This window comes from Aquarana catesbeiana, linkage group LG03 (genome assembly GCF_042186555.1).
Source record: "Aquarana catesbeiana isolate 2022-GZ linkage group LG03, ASM4218655v1, whole genome shotgun sequence".
In the NCBI taxonomy this organism is placed as follows: Eukaryota; Metazoa; Chordata; class Amphibia; order Anura; family Ranidae; genus Aquarana; species Aquarana catesbeiana.
Window position 1 is genome coordinate 641,769,209 of NC_133326.1, and position 18,872 is coordinate 641,788,080.

General features: G+C 44.1%; 1 protein-coding gene across 1 annotated transcript in view; it reads left to right on the forward strand.

Annotated features, from left to right (window-relative positions):
• The window catches only part of ICAM4 (intercellular adhesion molecule 4 (Landsteiner-Wiener blood group)), a 91,186-nt gene extending 76,271 nt beyond the window's left edge, over nt 1-14,915 (forward strand). Inside the window, exons 6-7 of the mRNA XM_073622554.1 lie at nt 7,009-7,278; nt 10,524-14,915. Coding sequence (XP_073478655.1) covers nt 7,009-7,278; nt 10,524-10,639 — 386 coding nt within the window. The 3' untranslated portion in view covers nt 10,640-14,915. The remainder of the gene's footprint in view (nt 1-7,008; nt 7,279-10,523) is intronic.
• Nucleotides 14,916-18,872: the final 3,957 nt, after the last annotated feature.

Genomic DNA, 18,872 nt, shown 5'->3' on the forward strand with positions numbered 1-18,872 from the left:
GGGTCTAGGAGCCGCTCTTTGAGGTGTAACTGGTGTCTTCTTTGACTTCTGGCGTACCGGGGTCCATATTTTCCCAGGCGTGGACATCTGCCGGGAAGGCGGAATTTGTATCTGCAGGTCTTCATCTGGTATAGGAGGGAGACCTAGGTTTTTGATAAAAGTTTCGCATTCTTGTAGGTCTCGCATGGAGTGTTGTGAACCGTCTTTCATGACTGACAATCAGAACGGGAAACCCCAACGATAAGGGACTTGATATTGTTGCAGATGGGAGGTAACTGGGCGTAGAGCGCGGCGTTTAGCCAAAGTGATGGGCGATAGATCATTGAAAATTTGTAGTTTTGCGCCTTTGAATTCGACCCTCGATCTGTTTCGGGTAGCAATGGTCAAGGCCTCCTTGCTCTCATAAAAGTGGAAACGAGCGATTATGTCCCTGGGATTAGCACCCTGAGGAGGTTTAGGAGCCAGTGATCTGTGTGCTATATCCAGGCGCCATTCTATGTCAGGGATATGAGGTACCAACTTGACAAACAGAGCAAGGAGATATGATCGAATTTCTTTATCTGGAATGGATTCCGGGACTCCGCGGAAGCGTAAGTTCTGACGGCATTCTCGATTTTCGAGGTCTTCTTGCTGTGTTTGTAGTAGCGAGACTGCATTTTTCAGGCCTGCGTTTTCCTCTTCTAGGGCATGGACATATTGAACCATGTCGTCGAATTTGGTTTCCAGATGATCCGTACGTTCACCAAGTTGATCTATTTCACCCCTAAGCTCATGGGCTAGCTTATTTACTTCTTTGGTGATATTATGGGTGATGTTGTGAAGCAGAGCCTGTAACTTGGTATCTAAAACGTCCACTGTTACGGGTAGTAATGTTGCGGGGGAGACAGGTGGCTGTGGACATTGTGAAGAGTCTTCTATAAAGAGAGAGGGATCTACTAATGGGAAATTGTCCGTTTGGTTCATAGCTGTCTCCGGGGTATTTGAGGCCGGGGAGTGGGGCCTCCGTAGGTATTTCTCCATTGAGTGGGTTCGCCGAAGTGCGGCCTGTGAGACTTGTTTTGAGTATACGGTGCGTTGGTCTCCAATTTTACCCATGCACTAATTGAGAAGTAACTATGGGGTACCTTGAAAAGTTAGTGCGTCTCCCGGGTCTTGAAAATAATAGCGTTGCGGAACGGGAGGTTCGGATCTGTAGGCGGAGGTTAAGGCTTAGAATTCAGACGTCTTCCATTTTTGCAAGCTGCGTGTGCGTTTTACATGGAACAGTTGTAAGGGTGATTTGTTAGGTAACTGTTACAGAGCATAATGTTCCCAGTAGTGAGTATTGATAAGGATGTATAAAGAGATTAATTATGATGAGTGGGTGCAGCTTAGAGGAACAGAAGCAGCTGGGTGTATTTTGGAGTCCCAAAATGGCCGCCGGCCTCCGTGTGTAGGCCGAAGCCTTGGTCTTTCCTGTGGGGACAGTTAGTGCTTAATGTCCGGGATGTTTGGCTGTGGGATGGTAAGTGTGGGTGATTCCACTGCTCACTGTGTCTCTGGGTTATGATGAGTAAGCACAGTTTGGATGAATAGAAGCAGCTGGGTGTATCTTGGAGTCCCAAGATGGCCGCCGACCTCCGTGTGTAGGCCGAAGCCGCGGTCTTTCCTATCAGCCGGCCGGCTGTGTGATTGCCGCTCCGTCTGGGCTTCGTCTGGGCTAAAGGGCTCCTGGGGAGGCACACAGCTAATGGGGCAGTTGGCGGTTGATGTCAGGGACGCTTGGTTTTGGGATGGGAGGTGTGGATGTTCCCACTACTCACTGTGTCCTCCAGGGAGCTGGCGTGGCCTGATCAGTAGGCCGCAGGCTGTAGATGGACGTCAGGCCGCGGTATTTCAGGGCTCACGGTCGGGGATCCCCAGGCAGCACCGCTCCTCTTCAGGTCTATCCAGCAGCCGCCGAAGGTGTCCCGCTGGCCGGTGGAGGTAAGATGATTGCTGTTTAGAAGCGTGGGGGCCGAGAGGCCTCAAGATGGCGTCGGGCCTCGAGCCCAGGGAGCAGAGAGCCAGACCGGGATGTATACAGTCGGGTAGATTCCGAAATGGAGGGTAATTTTTAGCTGTGCTTGCAGCAGGGATTGTAGTGAGTAGTATGCCGTGCTTTTGGAAGTTCTCCGGGGTAAGAGAAAGGTAGGATGGCAGTAGATTGCTTGTTGGCTGAGCAGAGCTCAATACAAGCACGTCTTCCTTGCTCAGTGTCCGGACACGCCCCCCTGATAGAGACAGGTTTAGGGCCTCCGTTTTGGAGATGTTTTAACTTGTAATTACTAAAGTGACCGAATCTATCTATCTCTGCCAGTATAGAGGGTATGGTAATGTGAGGTTTGGTTACGTACAGGAGTAAATCATCTGTGTATAGGGAGAGTTTACAATGAGATGAGGGGGTCTGTATGCCCTGTATATTGGGATTCGATCTGATGGCTTGGGCAAGGTGTTCAATTACCAGGGCAAACAGGAGAGGGGAAAGGGGACAGCCCTGCCTGGTGCCATTAGCGATCGTGAATTTTTGTGATTGGGTACCATTAACTAGAACCGTGGCAGAGGGTGTAGAGTAGAGCGACATAATAAGTGTCAACATTCTCGGACCTAGACCTATTTGGGAAAGTGTGGATTGGAGAAAAGACCAGCTGACCCTATCAAAGGCCATCTCTGCATCACAAGAGACTAGACAGGCAGGTATGTGATGACGTTGAGCAACGGTGATTAAGTGTATGGTCTTGGTGGTGTTGTCTCTGGCCTCTCGACCAGGAACAAAACCCACCTGGTCCTTGTGAATTAATTTCGGTAGCAGAGGAGAGAGACGGTTAGTGAGGATTTTAGCATATAATTTTAAGTCAATATTTAGAAGGGATATCGGTCTGTAATTGGAGCAGGTGGACGGGTCTTTTCCGGATTTGGGAATGACTACTATTTGGGCTTGGAGTATGGAAGAAGAAAGGACGACATTCCCATCAAGTGCATTAAAAGCTTTCGCTAACAAAGGGGACAATTGTGGTGCAAAAAGTTTGTAAAAACGGGAAGAGAACCCATCTGGGCCTGGGCTCTTGCCATTTTTGAGATTTTTTTATGGTGGAGAGGAATTCCGTATCAGACAAAGAGGCCTCCAGATCCTCCATATCAGATACCGGGAGAGGTGGAAGTGCCGTCTATTGAATATAGGAGGGTAGATCTTGCGAGGTAGGTATAGTTGACGGGGTCTGAGGGGTGAGATTATATAGTGTAGAGTAGTACTGGCGGAATTCTTCAGCAATCGCAGAATACTGCCTGATTTTACCTTTGGTGGGGGAGTTTATAAACGGGATAGGCCGTCTAGATTGGCGGGGCTGAAGAGTAGATGCAAGGTGTCTGCCGCATTTGTTAGCTTGAGAGTAATAAATAAATCGGCCTTTGTCTCGGGCTATAAGAGATCTCTCAGCGAAGATACGCAGGAGGTCTCTTCTCGCATTGGTGAGTTCCAGGAGAGTCGAGTTAATGGGGTTGTTTTTGTGTGATTCTTCTAGGTTGGCAATGGTGGCAAGAAGACGCGTCGTATCTGCAATACGCGCACGCTTCAATCGAGCGCCGTGTTGAATAAATTTGCCCCTAAGTCCGCATTTGAGAGCTTCCCATTTCGTAAATGGATTAGTGGTGTCATGGGCGTGATCCGAAACAAGTGCTTAATGGTCTGTGCTATGTACTGAGAGCATACCAAGTCAACCAAGAGGTTGTCGTTTAGTCTCCAAGATGAGTTTCGATTACGTGTAGGAGTACGTCCTAAGCTCATGTGAATAGGGGAGTGGTCAGACCAAAGAGTGAGACCAATAGAAGCGGAGGGTAAAAAATCTAGTAGAGATTGGGAAATAAAGAGATAATCCAGTCTACTGTAAGTGGCATGTGCCATGAGTAAAAAGTGTAGTCCTTGGTAGTGGGATTTAGCATCCTCCATACATCCACAAAGGATAAGTAAGATAGGAGTGTTCTCATTTTGGTCAGGGAGGTTGGGGAAATCGAGGACTTACCAGTTGAGGAGTCAAGACGAGGTATCAAGGTGGCATTGAGGTCCCCTCCCAGGATCATGTTGATTGTGCAGAATCTTTTCAAACGAGCGATCACAGAAGAGAGGAATTGTTTTTGTTCTGGTTAGGAGAATATACGTTAATAACAGTGTAAATTACATTCATGTAAGACAATTTAAGAAAAATATACCTGCCTAACGGGTCAATATAAGTGTCAAGGACAACTGGAGTAAAAGATGTGTGGAAGGCTATAGAGACCCCTTTAGATTTTGCACAGGGGTTGGTGCTTTGAAACCAAACAGGGTATTGTTTATGAAGGAGTTGTGGGATTTTATCTGATCTAAAATGGGTTTCCTGTAAGAGAAGGATTTGCGTTCGCAATTTGTGAAAATGATAAAATATTTGCCGTCTCTTCTCAGGGACGTTGAGACCCCTGCAGTTTAATGAGGAGACTTTCAAGGCGGTTTGTGCTGCCATAAGAAAACAAATTTATTTGGCATAAGTGAACAGATAAGAGGGAGGTTCACTATCTCAAAGGATTGGGTGGAGGGGAATGTAAAGGGAGAGGAAGGACATCTAGTGGTGAAATAAAGGAAGGAATGTAAGTGAAGTAGTAAGAGAAAAAGAAAAGAGATGGAGAAGAGAAAATGAGGCCGGAACAGCCTCACTACTAGTGTTGTATACAACGTGTCAGCTAAAACCCCTAAGGATGCTGAAAAACCTAAGTGGGGAAACAGTGGTCAATGCAGAGAGGAGCCCGCACACACCGGGCAAAAACTCTGGAAAAAAACAAAATCTGACAACAATAAGTATAACATCTCAGGGCTCCGCATTGCTGCGTGGGCAAGAAACACTACAAGTAGTATCCTAGAAGAGCATGTCCCCTATAGATACCCAAATAAATGAGCAGCATGCAGAGCCATTTTCCCAGCAACAAGCCATAAACCTATATGGCAAGGGGTGACGAGCGGAGGGGGGGAGGAGAGGAGGGGGGGGAGGGAAGGGAAGGGAAGGGATGAGACATGGTTAGGGAAAAACGAGAAATTTGATGAACGATGTCCGTATAACGGCCCGTCGCTCATCAAAAGGATCAAGAGATGCAAACAAGAACATAAATCCTGTATTAAGGAAGTGAAACAAATTGGGTTAGTATACAAGTGTCCCAACGAAACTGCAACCGGGGAGGTCACCACAGGCCAGAAACCTGTGGGGAAAAAGTTGGCAAAATGTCAGAGGCGGGGGCTCATCCATCAGTCGCAGAGTAAAAGTCCGACTTGGGCCGTTTGTTCTTCTTTGATCGCTTCTGCCAACCTGGTTTGAAGCCAGGGGTGGCTGCATGGAGTGGCCAATCAGGAATGGAGATCTGTGGCAGTTCAAAAGTTCCAGGGAACTTGAGGAGATCGCCTAATGTGCGAAACGTCGCCGACTTTCCTTCGTGAATGAATGAAAGTATGAATGAATGAATGATTTGTAAAGCGCTGCAAATGCGAACTGAATCGCCTCAAGGCGCTGATGCGTTGTGTTGAGATGGAGACAGATTAAAGGGGAAACCCCAGCGGTATTTGATCTGTTTTGCTTGAAGGGCTCCGGTCAGGGGTTTTAAAGCCCACCGCATGTCCAGAGTCAATTTGGAGATATCAGGGAGAAGAGACACAGGGGTGTCATTGAAGTATATGGCGGATTGAGAGCGTGCAGCTTGCATGATAGCATCTTTAACCGCATAGAAGTGCACTCTGCAAATCACATCTCTGGGGTGTTCTAGATTCGGGTTCTTGGGGCCAAGAGCTCTGTGGACACGGTCGAGTTCCAGTGGTGCGTCTTTATCTTTCTGGAGCAGTTCGTTGAACATGGCAGTGACTGCTGGTGCTAGATCTTTGGTTTCAATAGATTCAGGGAGACCGCGTATGCGTATGTTGTTACGTCTGGCCCTGTTTTCCTGGTCGTCCTGATGGTACATCAATTGCTGAATCTGGAGGGTGTGTTCGTGCAAAATAGTGTCATGCACTTGCAAGGTGGATGCAGTCTCCTCCATATTATGTTCCACTTCCTCAATTCTATTAGTGATATCTCTGCGTAGTTCAGACATCTCTTGTTTGTATGTTGTACGCTCTAAACGTTGCACACAAGCCTCAAAATCGTGTCTGGTAGGGAGAGCTTTAATATATGCTTCCATGTCCCATCCACTATAGGATCTATGAGATTCAGGGGAATGGCATGCAGAGCGGACCGATCCTGTTTCAGAGTCAGGGGGAGACCGGGGCCTTTGTCTGGTCTTCATGTGTGGCGTGGAGCGCTGTGTAACAGCTCCCTGTGAGGCAGCATGTGTACCAGGGGTCCGGGCGGGCGCCATCTTGGACGGGGCGGGGGCCAGAGCGATTGTGGCCCAAATGAGTGAAAAAACGGTCAATGTCTCCTTCTGGTTGTGGATCGGGGGTTCGGTGCCTGTCTCTCCCACCCCTTCTCCCCATAACCAACCTGGATAGCGGTGCTGGGAAGCACTGAGATCCTCAAATGAGCCGGCGTGTGCGGGAGCTCCGAGAGAGAGCAGCTTACTCCTCCATGCGCCAAGCCACACCCCCATTTTAAAATAATTTAAAGTCTAAGGGTACCCTTGGGAAAACCAATACATTGGTTCAGTGGGAAGAATTACCATTACATTGGTGGGAAGAATGTGCCCCTTACAGTGGTTGTCAGAACGCTACTCTCACAGATAGCTAAAAAGATCATTGGTGTCATGCTGCTGCCTCTGCCAATTGGTGTTGGCCTGGAACTATATGGGCACCATCAGATGGATGGTCAATTAAGAACCCTGGTTGAGAATGGCTGTAATATGGTGTCATGTACTGTTTATATAAAATACTGTACAGCACTTTTCCTTATTTAAGGACCTCCAAAATTTTACATTGTATAACTTTGTACATAACTTGAAAACCCAATAAACATAGATTATACATGAGGATCTTTTGTTTTTCAGACCCCCCAGAGCGCCCAACAGTGAACATCTCAACACAATCATCAGTTAGTACTGGAGATTCTGTCAATTTGACTTGTCATTCAGATGCTCTGCCTTCTCCTACATACAGCTGGGAAATCCCACCCCATGCTCAGGTGGAATTCTCCCAAGAAAACAGATCGATCACCATCAAAGAAGCATCATCTTACCATACCGGAACGTACACCTGTAACGTCAAGAACGAACATGGTCATTCATCCACACCATGGGATTTAGAAGTTAAAAGTACTAGTAAGTAATGCCAGGAGACATTAAAAGGAATTTCATTTAAAAAAGGAAATCTACTATTTGCTTGTGTAGTAACCCAATATCCTTCCTAACCAACCCCCATGATTTAAAAAAAAAACACGTCCTGTGGTTACATGTTTTACATGCAGGGCCTTCCTTTGGTGAACTCTGATAATGTATTGCAGAAACACTGATGTAATAATTCTTTATGAGGATTATTGTACCTATCAAATCCATCTGTATCAAATACTGGGGTACTTTTTACAAATAAGTTCTACAGTAGAAATAACACAATATACAGTAAGTGAGGCTACTGCAGCTCTTTTCATATTTCCAGAGCCAAAGGTGGCCCTTTTCATTTCTAGATAGAAATGTTAAATATTCCTTCAGGTATAAGCTTGTGATAGAGAGAGAGCGATGTAACAATTAACCACTTGCCGGCCGCTGCACGCTGATATACGTCGGCACAATGGCAGTGGTGGGCAAATGGGTGTACTTGTACATTCCCTTTAATTGGCAGGGTTGGCGGGCGCGCGCGTGACCATGCCTGCGGGACCCACGGACGGCGATCATGTCACAGAGCGTCAGAACGGGGAGATGCCTATGTAAACAAGGCATTTCCCTGTTCTGCCTAGTGAAATGACAGCGATCTACTGCTCCCTGTCGTCGGGAGCAGTGATCGCTGTCATGTGAGTAGCAGCCCCCCCCCACAGTTAGAATCACTCCCTAGGACACACTTAACACCTTGATCGCCTCCTAGTGTTTAACCCCTTTCCTGCCAGTGTCATTTACACAGTAATCAGTACATTTTTATAGCACTGATCGCTGTATAAATGACAATGGTCCCAAAATAGTGTCAAAAGTGTCCGATGTGTCCACCATAATGTCGCAGTCACAATAAATATCGCAGATCGCTGCCATTACTAATAAAAAAAAAATAATAATAAAAATGCCATAAAACTATCCCATATTTTGTAGACGCTATAACTTTTGCGCAAGCCAATCAATATACGCTTATTGCGATTTTTTTTTTTTTTTTTCCAAAAATATGTAGAAGAATACATATCGGTCTAAACTGAGGGAAAATGTGTTTTTTTAAATATATTTTTTGGGGATATTTATTATAGCAATAGCAAAAAGTAAAGTAAAAAATAGCGCAAAAAAAAAAAAAAAGTGATCAAATACCACCAAAAGAAAGCTCTATTTGTGGGAAAAAAAGGATGGCAATTTTGTTTGGGTGTAATGTCACAGGACCGCGCAATTGTCAGTTAAAGCAACGCAGTAGCGAATCGCAAAAAGTGCTCTGGTCAGGAAGGGGGTAAAATCTTCAGGGGCTTAAGCGGTTAAATAAAAATAGCATCATTGAGCACTTATAACCTAGAACATATAAAAACCCACTATCTAACTAAAAAAATCATAATTGGCCAATTATTAAAAAACCAACCCCCAAAGGGGAACAAATTCAGAATGTTCATAGTTATGTACAGTGCCTTGAAAACGTATTTTGACATTTTTAAATTTTCTACATTTTGTCATGTTACAACCAAAAATGTAAATGTATTTTATTGGGATTTTATGTGATAGACCAACACAAAGTGGGCACATAATTGTGAAGTGGAAGGAATTTTTTTTTACAAATAAATACTGGTATGTGAAAAGTGTGGAGTGCATTTGTATTCAGCCCCTAACTAAAATCTAGTGGAACCAATTGCCTTCAGAAGTCACCTAATTAGTAAATAGAGTCCACCTGTGTGTGATTTAATCTCAGTATAAATACAGCTGTTCTGTGAAGCCCTCAGAGATTTGTAAGAGACCTTAGTGAACAAACAGCATCATGAAGGCCAAGGAACACACCAGACAGGTCAGGGATAAAGTTGTGGAGAAGTTTAAAGCAGGGTTAGGTTATAAAAAAAAATATCCCAAGCTTTGAACATCTCACGGAGCACTGTTCAATCCATCATCTGAAAATGGAAAGAGTATGGCACAACTGCAAACCTACCAAGACATGGCCGTCCACCTAAACTGACAGGCCGGGCAAGGAGAGCATTAATCAGAGAAGTAGGCAAGAGGCCCATGGTAACTCTGGAGGAGCTGCAGAGATCCACAGCTCAGGTAGAATCTGTCCACAGGACAGCTATTAGTCGTGCACTTCACAAATCCGGCCTTTATGGAAGAGTGGCAAGAAGAAAGCCATTGTTGAAAGAAAGCTATAAGAAGTTCCGTGTGGGGGACACAGGCATTGCACCTTAGGTCTCCTGCAGACTGTCAGTGTAAGCTTTTCTGCTTGTACCTTGTATGGGCAATCGGTTACACAATGACAGGAAGACTGAAAGAACTACCTAGAGCGCTCAACAGTGCCCTGGTAGTTCATTGAGAACTACAAGCTATCAGCCGCAAAAGATGTCAGTACTTCATTTAGTCGCAGAACTTTGTAAATGAATCACAGAGCATTGTGGGCGGGCCGCATTTTTTTTCAAATAGTGACAGCTGGTGCAGGGAGAAGATCCCTGGCCTGCTGTTACAGGGGTGGGGGAGGGGGTGCCTTGCAGGACTCCTTCAGACTGTCAGTGTAAGCTGTCTGCTCGTACCTCATACTGGCAGGCAGTTACACAATGACCGGAAGAAACCATGAACTACCTAGAGAGCTCAACAGCACCCTGGCAGTTCACTTAAAATTACAAGCTGTCAGCCGCAAAGGCTGTAAGTACTCCCATTCACAGAACTCTGTGAATGACATGGCCAGGGGCCGAGACCCGCATGCCAGTGTTTTTTTTCTTAAACGGTGACAGCAAGTTTTGGGAGAAGATCCCCGGCTCGCTGTCACTAGTGGTGGGAGGTCCGGGAAAGGTTGCAGTAGTGGGAACATGTTGCATGTTCCACCCTAAAAACAGTTGGAACATGTAACATGTTCCCAAAGGTAAACTTTTTCTTTAATTCCTATCATCCTCAGCGTTCTGCATAAGAATCTATAGACTTTTCTGGCTATAGTCCCCCCTAGTCCAACAACATTCAGCACAACAGCAGAAAGTGAATGCAAACTGACTGTAAAGAGTCTCCTTCTCCATGCTTCTGTAGTCCGGCACCTGGCTTCACATGTAATTCCCTTAAAAACTATAATGAGATTATGGTAACAAACTTTCATTAGAAACTTAGCAATAATGGAAAATGAAAAATGCGTTCAGGTGAGTTTATACATTTATGTAAGAAGTGTGAAACTAATTTGCTTTTTTTTTGCTTTTTTTCTACAGATAACGCTAAACTTATGAGAGCTCTTCTTGGCGTAGGGGTGTTTGCGCTAGTAGCCAGTGTAATCCTCATGATTTACTATTTTCTTCAAAATAAGGGAAAAAAAGTTTTTTTTTGACCTTATGAAACGAACACCAAAAAAGCCTAACAGCTCAGAAGTTCCACTGCAGGAAAAAGATTCAGTCTAGGCTTTTTAGTTACCCATTTTAAGTTGTACTCTCAGCACAGACATTTTGAATGTATAGCCTGGCCGAATACCGATGTCTGACGCAGATCCTTCTGCATACTTACCAGCAAAAAAAAGGACCAGGCCCAATCAAAAAACACATGCATGGAACACGATCATGTATGAACAATCTGGGTGTGAAGCTTGTATATATGAGGGGCTCCTGCGTCCTATTCATTTCATTTGAATGTTGCCATCTGGATATTATTATACCTGGATGATACATTTTAATAGATCTTATTCTTTATATTTTGTACAGATTTCTGTGTGTGTTTGTTTGGTATGGTGTTACACTTAATTATATCTACAGTACTTTACTGTCCTAAGGATTTAATAATGTTAAATTGGCAATACTACTATAGTTTGGGAATAATGCATTCTTTTTATTAGAGCTAGATACTATAGAAAAACACTAAAATGCACAATATTGCGGGGCAGATTGGCAAAGTAGGCATAGATCTACAGCACATAGTAAATATGATCAATGTGAAAAGATGTGTAAACTTTAGGCTAAAACCAGAGATAGGCATTAATGATAAAGATGCTGTATACAAGAGAGAACCACAGATACACGGGAAAGGTGGACAGTTGGCCAGAATGGATAGATAGAGCAAAATACTTTTGGGGACATTTAAAACATTTTGTTGCACATCTAAAAATAATAAGAAATGAAGTGGAAAGCAGACAGAAAGATTAAGAAAGGAGACAGATCCGGTAATGAGGGAATTGGTAAAAGTAGGCAGTGAATTAGGAAAGATGGGATAGAATAAAAATGGGATGGGATGGCTAGAAAGGGACAACATAAATGAAGATATATGGGAAAGGATGCCAATGACCCTTAACAAGGTAGAAACAACAAGACTGGATGGAGATGAGGACCAATGGGTTACCATGGGCAAAGTGACATACATTATCACTGAAAATTAGGATGGAATGGAAATGGAAAATTTAATAGAATGGAATGATAATGGACCCAATAAGCTATAAGGGCACATTAGACCAGAAACTCGGAGAAGCAAATTAGGATCAAATAGGAATAGAAGAGGGATGGTTTTGGAGTAGAATAGGGTGGGCAAAATAAAATAGGAAAGGGAGAAGCAGGAAAGGACAGAATTAAGAGGGACAAAGAAGAATGAAAATTGGAATAGATGGTACAGAACTGGAGAGGAGACAGGCAATATAGGGCATGGATTGGGAGAGACAGAAAAGAAAAGTGATGAGGGATTGATGGAATAGGAAAGGAATGAGGGTAGACAAAACAGTAAAAGGGATAGAATACAGATCCAAAATATAATGTGATAAGAAATTACATTTTTGACAGTGATATCTACAAATAAACTACTACTATAAAAACTATTTACAGTATTTGAGGCTATAGAAATGCTTGAACCCTCCACCCATAATGTAATGCAGGGCACTGATGGGGACTCTCATGGGGACCCTGATATAAGCGGGGAACTAATGGAGATTTTTTTCAAGCTCAGAAATGTATGTAAAATATACAATGTAATCCTCAAACTGAAAAGTTTGGAGACCCCTGCTATGCACCAAAGACTAACATCCAGCAGCAAACAATGCCAGTACCAGGATTCTGGTTACAGAATCTTTCATTTTGTGTTATGCAGCGTACACACGGTTGGACTTTTCGACCGGACTGGTCCGACGGACCGAGTCCAGCGGACAATCCGATTGTGTGTGCTTCATCGGAACCTTCGGCGGACTTTTCCAGTCGAAAATCTGACAGACTTTAGATTTGGAACATGCTTCAAATCTTTACGTCGTAACTCAGCCGGACCCAGAAATCCGCTCGTCTGTATGCTAATCCGACGGACAAAAACCGACGCTAGGGCAACTATTGGCTACTGGCTATCAACTTCCTTATTTTAGTCCAGTGTACGTCATCACGTACGAATCCGTCGGACTTTGGTGTGATCGTGTGTAGGCAAGTCCGTTCGTTAAAAAGTCCATCGGAAGTCCGTCAAAAGTCAGTTGAAAGTTCGTCGGAAAGTCAGACGGACCAGTCCGGCCGAAAAGCCCACCCGTGTGTACGCGGATTAAGGCTCAGTTCACATATGAGCCACATGCAGCTCCCAGCAGGGGTCCGGTGCGTGCTGGTTCACCGTTTCAGGTCCGATTTAAGCCCGAATTTTACTGCAAAACGCACCAGACCCACTGCGGAGATATGTGAACAGGCTCCTTAGTGATCCGGTCAAAATCTCCCGCTATTGCGAATTGGATGCTGGGATCGCGCATCCCATTTGCAATGGTGTGAACCCAGCCTTAATTGTCTCCTCTTGGCAATATAATTGAAGTTCAAATTCTGTGCATTTTAGATGCATATCTCAGAATATTATTTGATTTTATATCTAGTAAAAATGTTTGTTGTGCGTAGATGTATTTTTTTTACATTAAATTGTAATGTTTATATGTTTAATAAGCTAGATTTTATTTTTTACTTTGATTATGAATTATATCTTTCGGAGCTGTGCAAATCTCAAGAACAAGGTAACCAAAGTGGTTGAAAGAATGTAGCTACTTCCATGTCTAGAGAATCTCACATGCCAAGGCTTCTTAAAGCAGAACTCAAGACAAAGATGAAAAGGACACCCAGTCCAGTTATGTAGTCATTAAAAAAATGTATTTTAATTACTGTTCGTATAACAATGAGCGGGTGTAACTGCAAATAATAGTGTTGCCCTCTGTGCAGGGTGGCAAAATAATTACAAAGTATTTTTAGAAGGATCCATGTAATTTGTGTACTTATCGCTTGCCTGTAGTTCTGCTTTAAAAGTAAGCGTTGGCTTTTAGATTAAATGAACTGCCCCCATGAGGGGTTAGTCCACATTACTCATTCTAGATGCTTTATTGTAAAACTACCTAATAGTTCTTTATTCATCTTGGGGAATCCTGATATCTACACTTGAGTTTCCTGCTGCCTACTGTGAATGCCAATGGTTCCCACTCCCCCTTTTACATGTTCTATTTATTTTGTGTTGTATTTTATTTAAAAGGTTGAGTAGAAGCATATAGGGTGGACAGGACAACTCATAAGTCCAAGGTTGGTAGGATCAGATCAAAAACTCTTTCAAGACTATAATTTTAAGGTGGGGTGACACTTTACTTGCTTCAAGACCAGCTAAAGACGACCCAACCCTATATCTGTAGTACATTTTCACACCAGAATTTAGACGTGGGGGCTGTTTTGCATTGCACTTTAATCTGCAGGATTGTGTACTGGTAAAGTGTGCATGTTCATGTCTACTGTATACTAAGATGGTCTCAGTTAAATTCTTCTCCAAAAACTGTCTCTGGTCTTGCAGGGACTAAAATGCCTCAGTCATTGAGGGGTTGTACCCTAATGCCTTTGTCCACCATATTTTTTAAAAGTGAATGTTGCCAACCATTCAAGTGTTGACTTGAACTGGTAAAAGAAGAATGAAAGCGGTAGTGTGATGGCCACAGGTAAGTCGATCCCCATAGTTGTGTCTTGTTCCTCATAGTTGTTCTTGTCTCTCAGTGGTCTTCGCTTTCCAAGAACACTTTAGAGTTTATGTCTCAATAAAAGGGGCTTGAAGGGACTTTTCGTCCTCACCAAGAAAATGGGTGAGCACCGTTGATCTTGTTTCACGGTTATGCCAGCTTTCTGGGTAATGGGAGTGTTCAATTGCATTCAGGTTCAAGAGATAAACAAAATAAATCCTGAGTATTGGCTCAACGAGCCTTACAGACTTATAAGGCTAGCCATATGTATATAGGTTTCTCTTGGTCAGCCCAGGAGCTGAACACGAAAAATTAAACAGTTTCCTCCATACACACTAAACAGCATGGATGAAGGCTTCTGCCCTGCTGGCTATTGAATTCTGACAGCCAACATCTATGGCTGTCAAAATGCCTGAACAGTAACTGCCTCTGATTGGATGCAGGCGTTGCTAGCCAACTATTTTGGCCATCCAGCTCCTTAAAAAATTTACTTTTTCAGAGCTAGATGGTGGCAAAAGGGCCACCAATGGCTCGAATTTTGGCAAGTTGTACATTATACAGAACCCCATGTTCAAATTGTCTTGGGTAGCAAAGGGAAGGTTTTTGGAGATTTATGCCTTTTCAATAACTTTTTAATGTCTTTTACAAACAAAAAAAAAACAAATTACATATATAATCCAATCTGTCAGTAACATTAGCACAGCAGTTATTTTTTCTTCTGCACCATAGTTTTGTTACCTGTTGATCCTGCCAGTAGTCATGTTATTTTTACACTTCCTTGAACAGGGTGACACTGCTGTTTGTTCAGCTAATAAATCACACAGCAGTGTTGTTGCTCTGTGGACAGGATTGTTTTAGATGCATTTAGTTTAAAATGGACTTTAAGTATGAGTATTTTTTTTCTTAGAACCATACCTAGGTGGATACAGCATCGGTCTGATGCTGTACCTGTCCCTCGCTGGCTCTAAGGCTGAGAACCAAGCGATTAAACACCACTGATCGCTTGGTTCTCAGTGGTCCCTGAGCAGAGACCTGGTGTCTGCAGCCCCACCCCCTCCCCCTGTGCTCCCTGGAGCGCTGGGCTGTGGAAAGGGTGGGAGCAGCTGGCTCAGGCTCTCAGTGGCTTGCTGAGAGGCTGAGCCAGGTGCCAGTCCAGGCTCCTGGGCGGATCCCAACCATATGGTCGCCATCTTTCCCCAGCCTGAAACAGCTCTGTGACATCAGTTGACAGCGGGCCTCAGCTCACTGTCAGCTGATAACGGGTCACAGGTGTGCAGAACGGACTGCACTCCTGTGATCCACAGGAGAAGTACAGCCAAACGAGTTATGGCTGTACTTCTCCTTTTAAGCGAGAGAAAAAAACATATTATAGCCTTACATCAGCTGACAGTTACAGCAACTGTTTCTTTTCTTTTGGAAAAATTAAAAAAAAATATCCATTAAAGCTGCCGAGCATCTTGGCCAATGGAAAACTCCAAAATAACTGATCTATTGCCAGGATCAGTCAGTAATACATCTATGTTTAATAGGGGCTTTAAAAAGAAGAAGAAAAAAACTGCTGCATTAATGCTAGTGATAGATTGCATCATAGGTATTTTTTTTATTTTGACCATAGTTCCACATTAGGGTATTTGTAATACATGTCTGTAAATTTTGTTTTAATGTGTTTTTTATTTAAAGGCTTTTGCAATAAAATTCTTTTTTCCTAAGAAAAAAGTGTCTTTGTGATAATGAATGTTCAATGGTCTATAGATTGCACTAAAAAGTCTTAAAGTGATTGTAAAGGCTCTTTTTTAACAAAAAAACAAATCTGTCCATGCTTACCTGTCCTGTGTAATGGTTTTGCACAGAGCAGCCCTGATCCTCCTCTTCTGGGTCCCCTAACAGCGCTTCTGGTGCTCTTGGCTCCTCCTGCCTTCCGATTGCCCCCTATGCAAACCCCTTGCTAAGGGTGCACTTGCCTGGGCTTGATCCCAAGCTGCACTGTGTGCATTTATTGACACACACAGTGCAGCTTAGCCCCACCCCCCTGCTCCCTCGCCCCTGGATTTAGTTGACAGTAGCAGTGCTCTCACTAAGTCCATGCAGGGGGCAGAGAGAGAGCAGCACCGCTGGATCGAGATGGAGACTAAGGTAAACCTTAATACAAAAGGTGCATGAAGGTAAGAAACCTTTAGCCTTTAGTCACTTTAAAGTAAAATGTTCTCTTTGTTCACAGCAACCTAATTCCAGTTAATGTTTTCTTAATGCAGTGCTATGCAAGAAAAATTAGAATCAAATGGGTTCCAATGGAGCGCTGAGCTGTGGAGGGGGTGGAGCGGCCGGCTCAGGATCTCAGTGGCTCACTGAGAGGCTGAGACAGGTATCAGTCCAGGCACCAGGTGGATCCAGACTTTCATTGTCGGGATGACGCGGTGCCTGGACTGATTTGTGACGTCAGCAGAGAGCGGACTTCAGTCTGCTCTCTGCTGAAAATGGGGGAAAAGGAGTGCAAATAGAATTTAACTCCTGTGATCCTTTGGAGAAGTCCAGCCAAACGAGCTTTGGCTGGACTTCTGCTTTAAATGTTATTAAAAATTGCCTTTCCTTTTCAATCTGCAGTGATTTAATTTTCTGTAATATGCAATGCAATATGGCTACCTGGAGGCATTCTGTACACAGATGGTGTACAGAACACCCCTAAAAATGTAATTTCATGCTTGTGTGATTGGCTTACTGAGTTTTCCAGAAGTCTGCACGAAGATACAAGTAAGATTTTGGGCATACCCTGCAACAAAAATTTCATTTTTGGTGAGATACTCCCTAAGGGAAATCACATCTAAAGGGATGATGACCCTGCCGCTTTCCTCATTAGAGCCTTGCAAGTGCAGCAGATGATTCTTAATTATAAAGTCACTCCTATTCACATTCATTTTGCACATGGACACATGTGGGTAGGTGCAGCGTGGTGCGGTGGCAGTAAACACTCAAGAATCTTGTTGCAGAAAATAAAACTGTATTTAAATAGAAGTTCAGTAATATACAACAAGCCCCGTGGTAGGACAACCAAACCGGGCACACTCAAAGGATGTACAGTGATGAGTGGTAGCAGTAGTTTTCAGATGTGCCAACAGTGTCTGTCTCAAGGGGCAGAATGCAGCCTGGCCGGTCCGTACCCAAGTGGGGAGGCTTCCAGGCGTGTCCCTGCACTTTCCCTACTCATCTGGAACCTCTCCTTGATGCTAGCACTGTCCCTGACAGAGGAGTGACCTGTCCGTACTCTGTACACACATGAAACGTGTGCCACACCTGGGAGCCTGGGTTTTAAATAGACTCTGCATGACTCAAGATGGCTGCCAAAGTCACATGGGATTGCCAGCATCCAATCTGATGCTGCCTCTCTGTGACCAAGGAGATTATAGAGGAATGAGGCTCCTCTTGACTTCCTTCTCCACCTGCATTGTCACTATGGGTGAGCGCCACCTGCAGTGGAGAAAATAGACTGCACCTGGCTACACAAAGACAAACCGCTATTTCTTTGGAATAACAAAAGGTAGGAATCTGCAACAAAGTTTGTTAATATCACTGCAATGTACATAAATATTCCCCTCTGGGTGATTTATTTCCCAACAAAAGTGGAGCTACTCTTTAAGGCTTCATTCACACGGCTGTAAAAAAAAACACATTTACAAGCATTTTTATTTACGAATCTGAATGCAGCTGGAGACATTCACAGAGGTGCGTATAAATGCACTGCATTCAGATCTGTAACACAAAATCCAAAAATCTGCACCAGAGGACGTACCTATACCTCGTATACCAGATGCAGGTATTGGAGAAAAAAACAGGACAATTTTAAACAAGTATTTACTGATCATTATGCAGGAACTTTTGTGTTAACGAAACGTGTAATAAGATCAGTACAATTTTGTGAATTTAGCCTTCATAACAAAAACATTTTTGTAGCCAATCACATTTCACTGGAATAAATGGACTTCTATGTACATCATGTGAAGTGGTTAGCAACTATGCTGGGATGGAATGGGCTCTGGTCACTGGGCTGCAGTGTCCTTATCAATCTCCCATGTGATAATGGAAACAATGTTTCCCCCTAAAAAATGTGATTTTAAAGGCACAAGAGCGTAACAAAAGCTGTATTAAATTTAAAGTTTACCCTTCTCCCGCCCGCGCTATAGCCGAATGACAGCTACAGTGCAGGCCTTAATTGCCAGGAGGCCGTCATATGACGTCCTCCCGTGCATGAGCTGCCTGCACGCACCCTGTGGGCGAGTCTATGATCACAGATCCCGACCCCTTACCACATGATCAGCTGTCAGCCAATGACAGCTGATCACGTGATGTAAACAGAAGATTGGTCGTTTCTTTGTTCCCTCACGCTGTCAGCGTGAAGGGAAAATAAAAGCTGATCAACGGCTTCTGTCAGAGGGACGTCGGCCCCGCACACAGAGCCGCAGCTGCCTCATCTGTGCCCACCAGTGCCACCTACCAGTACCCACCAGTGCCCACAGTGCCACCTACCAGTACCCACCAGTGCCCACAGTGCCACCTACCAGTGCCCACCAGTGCCACCTACCAGTGCCCATCAGTGCTGCCAATCAGTGTCCATCAGTGCCTCATCATCAGTGCCACCGATCAGTGCTGCCTA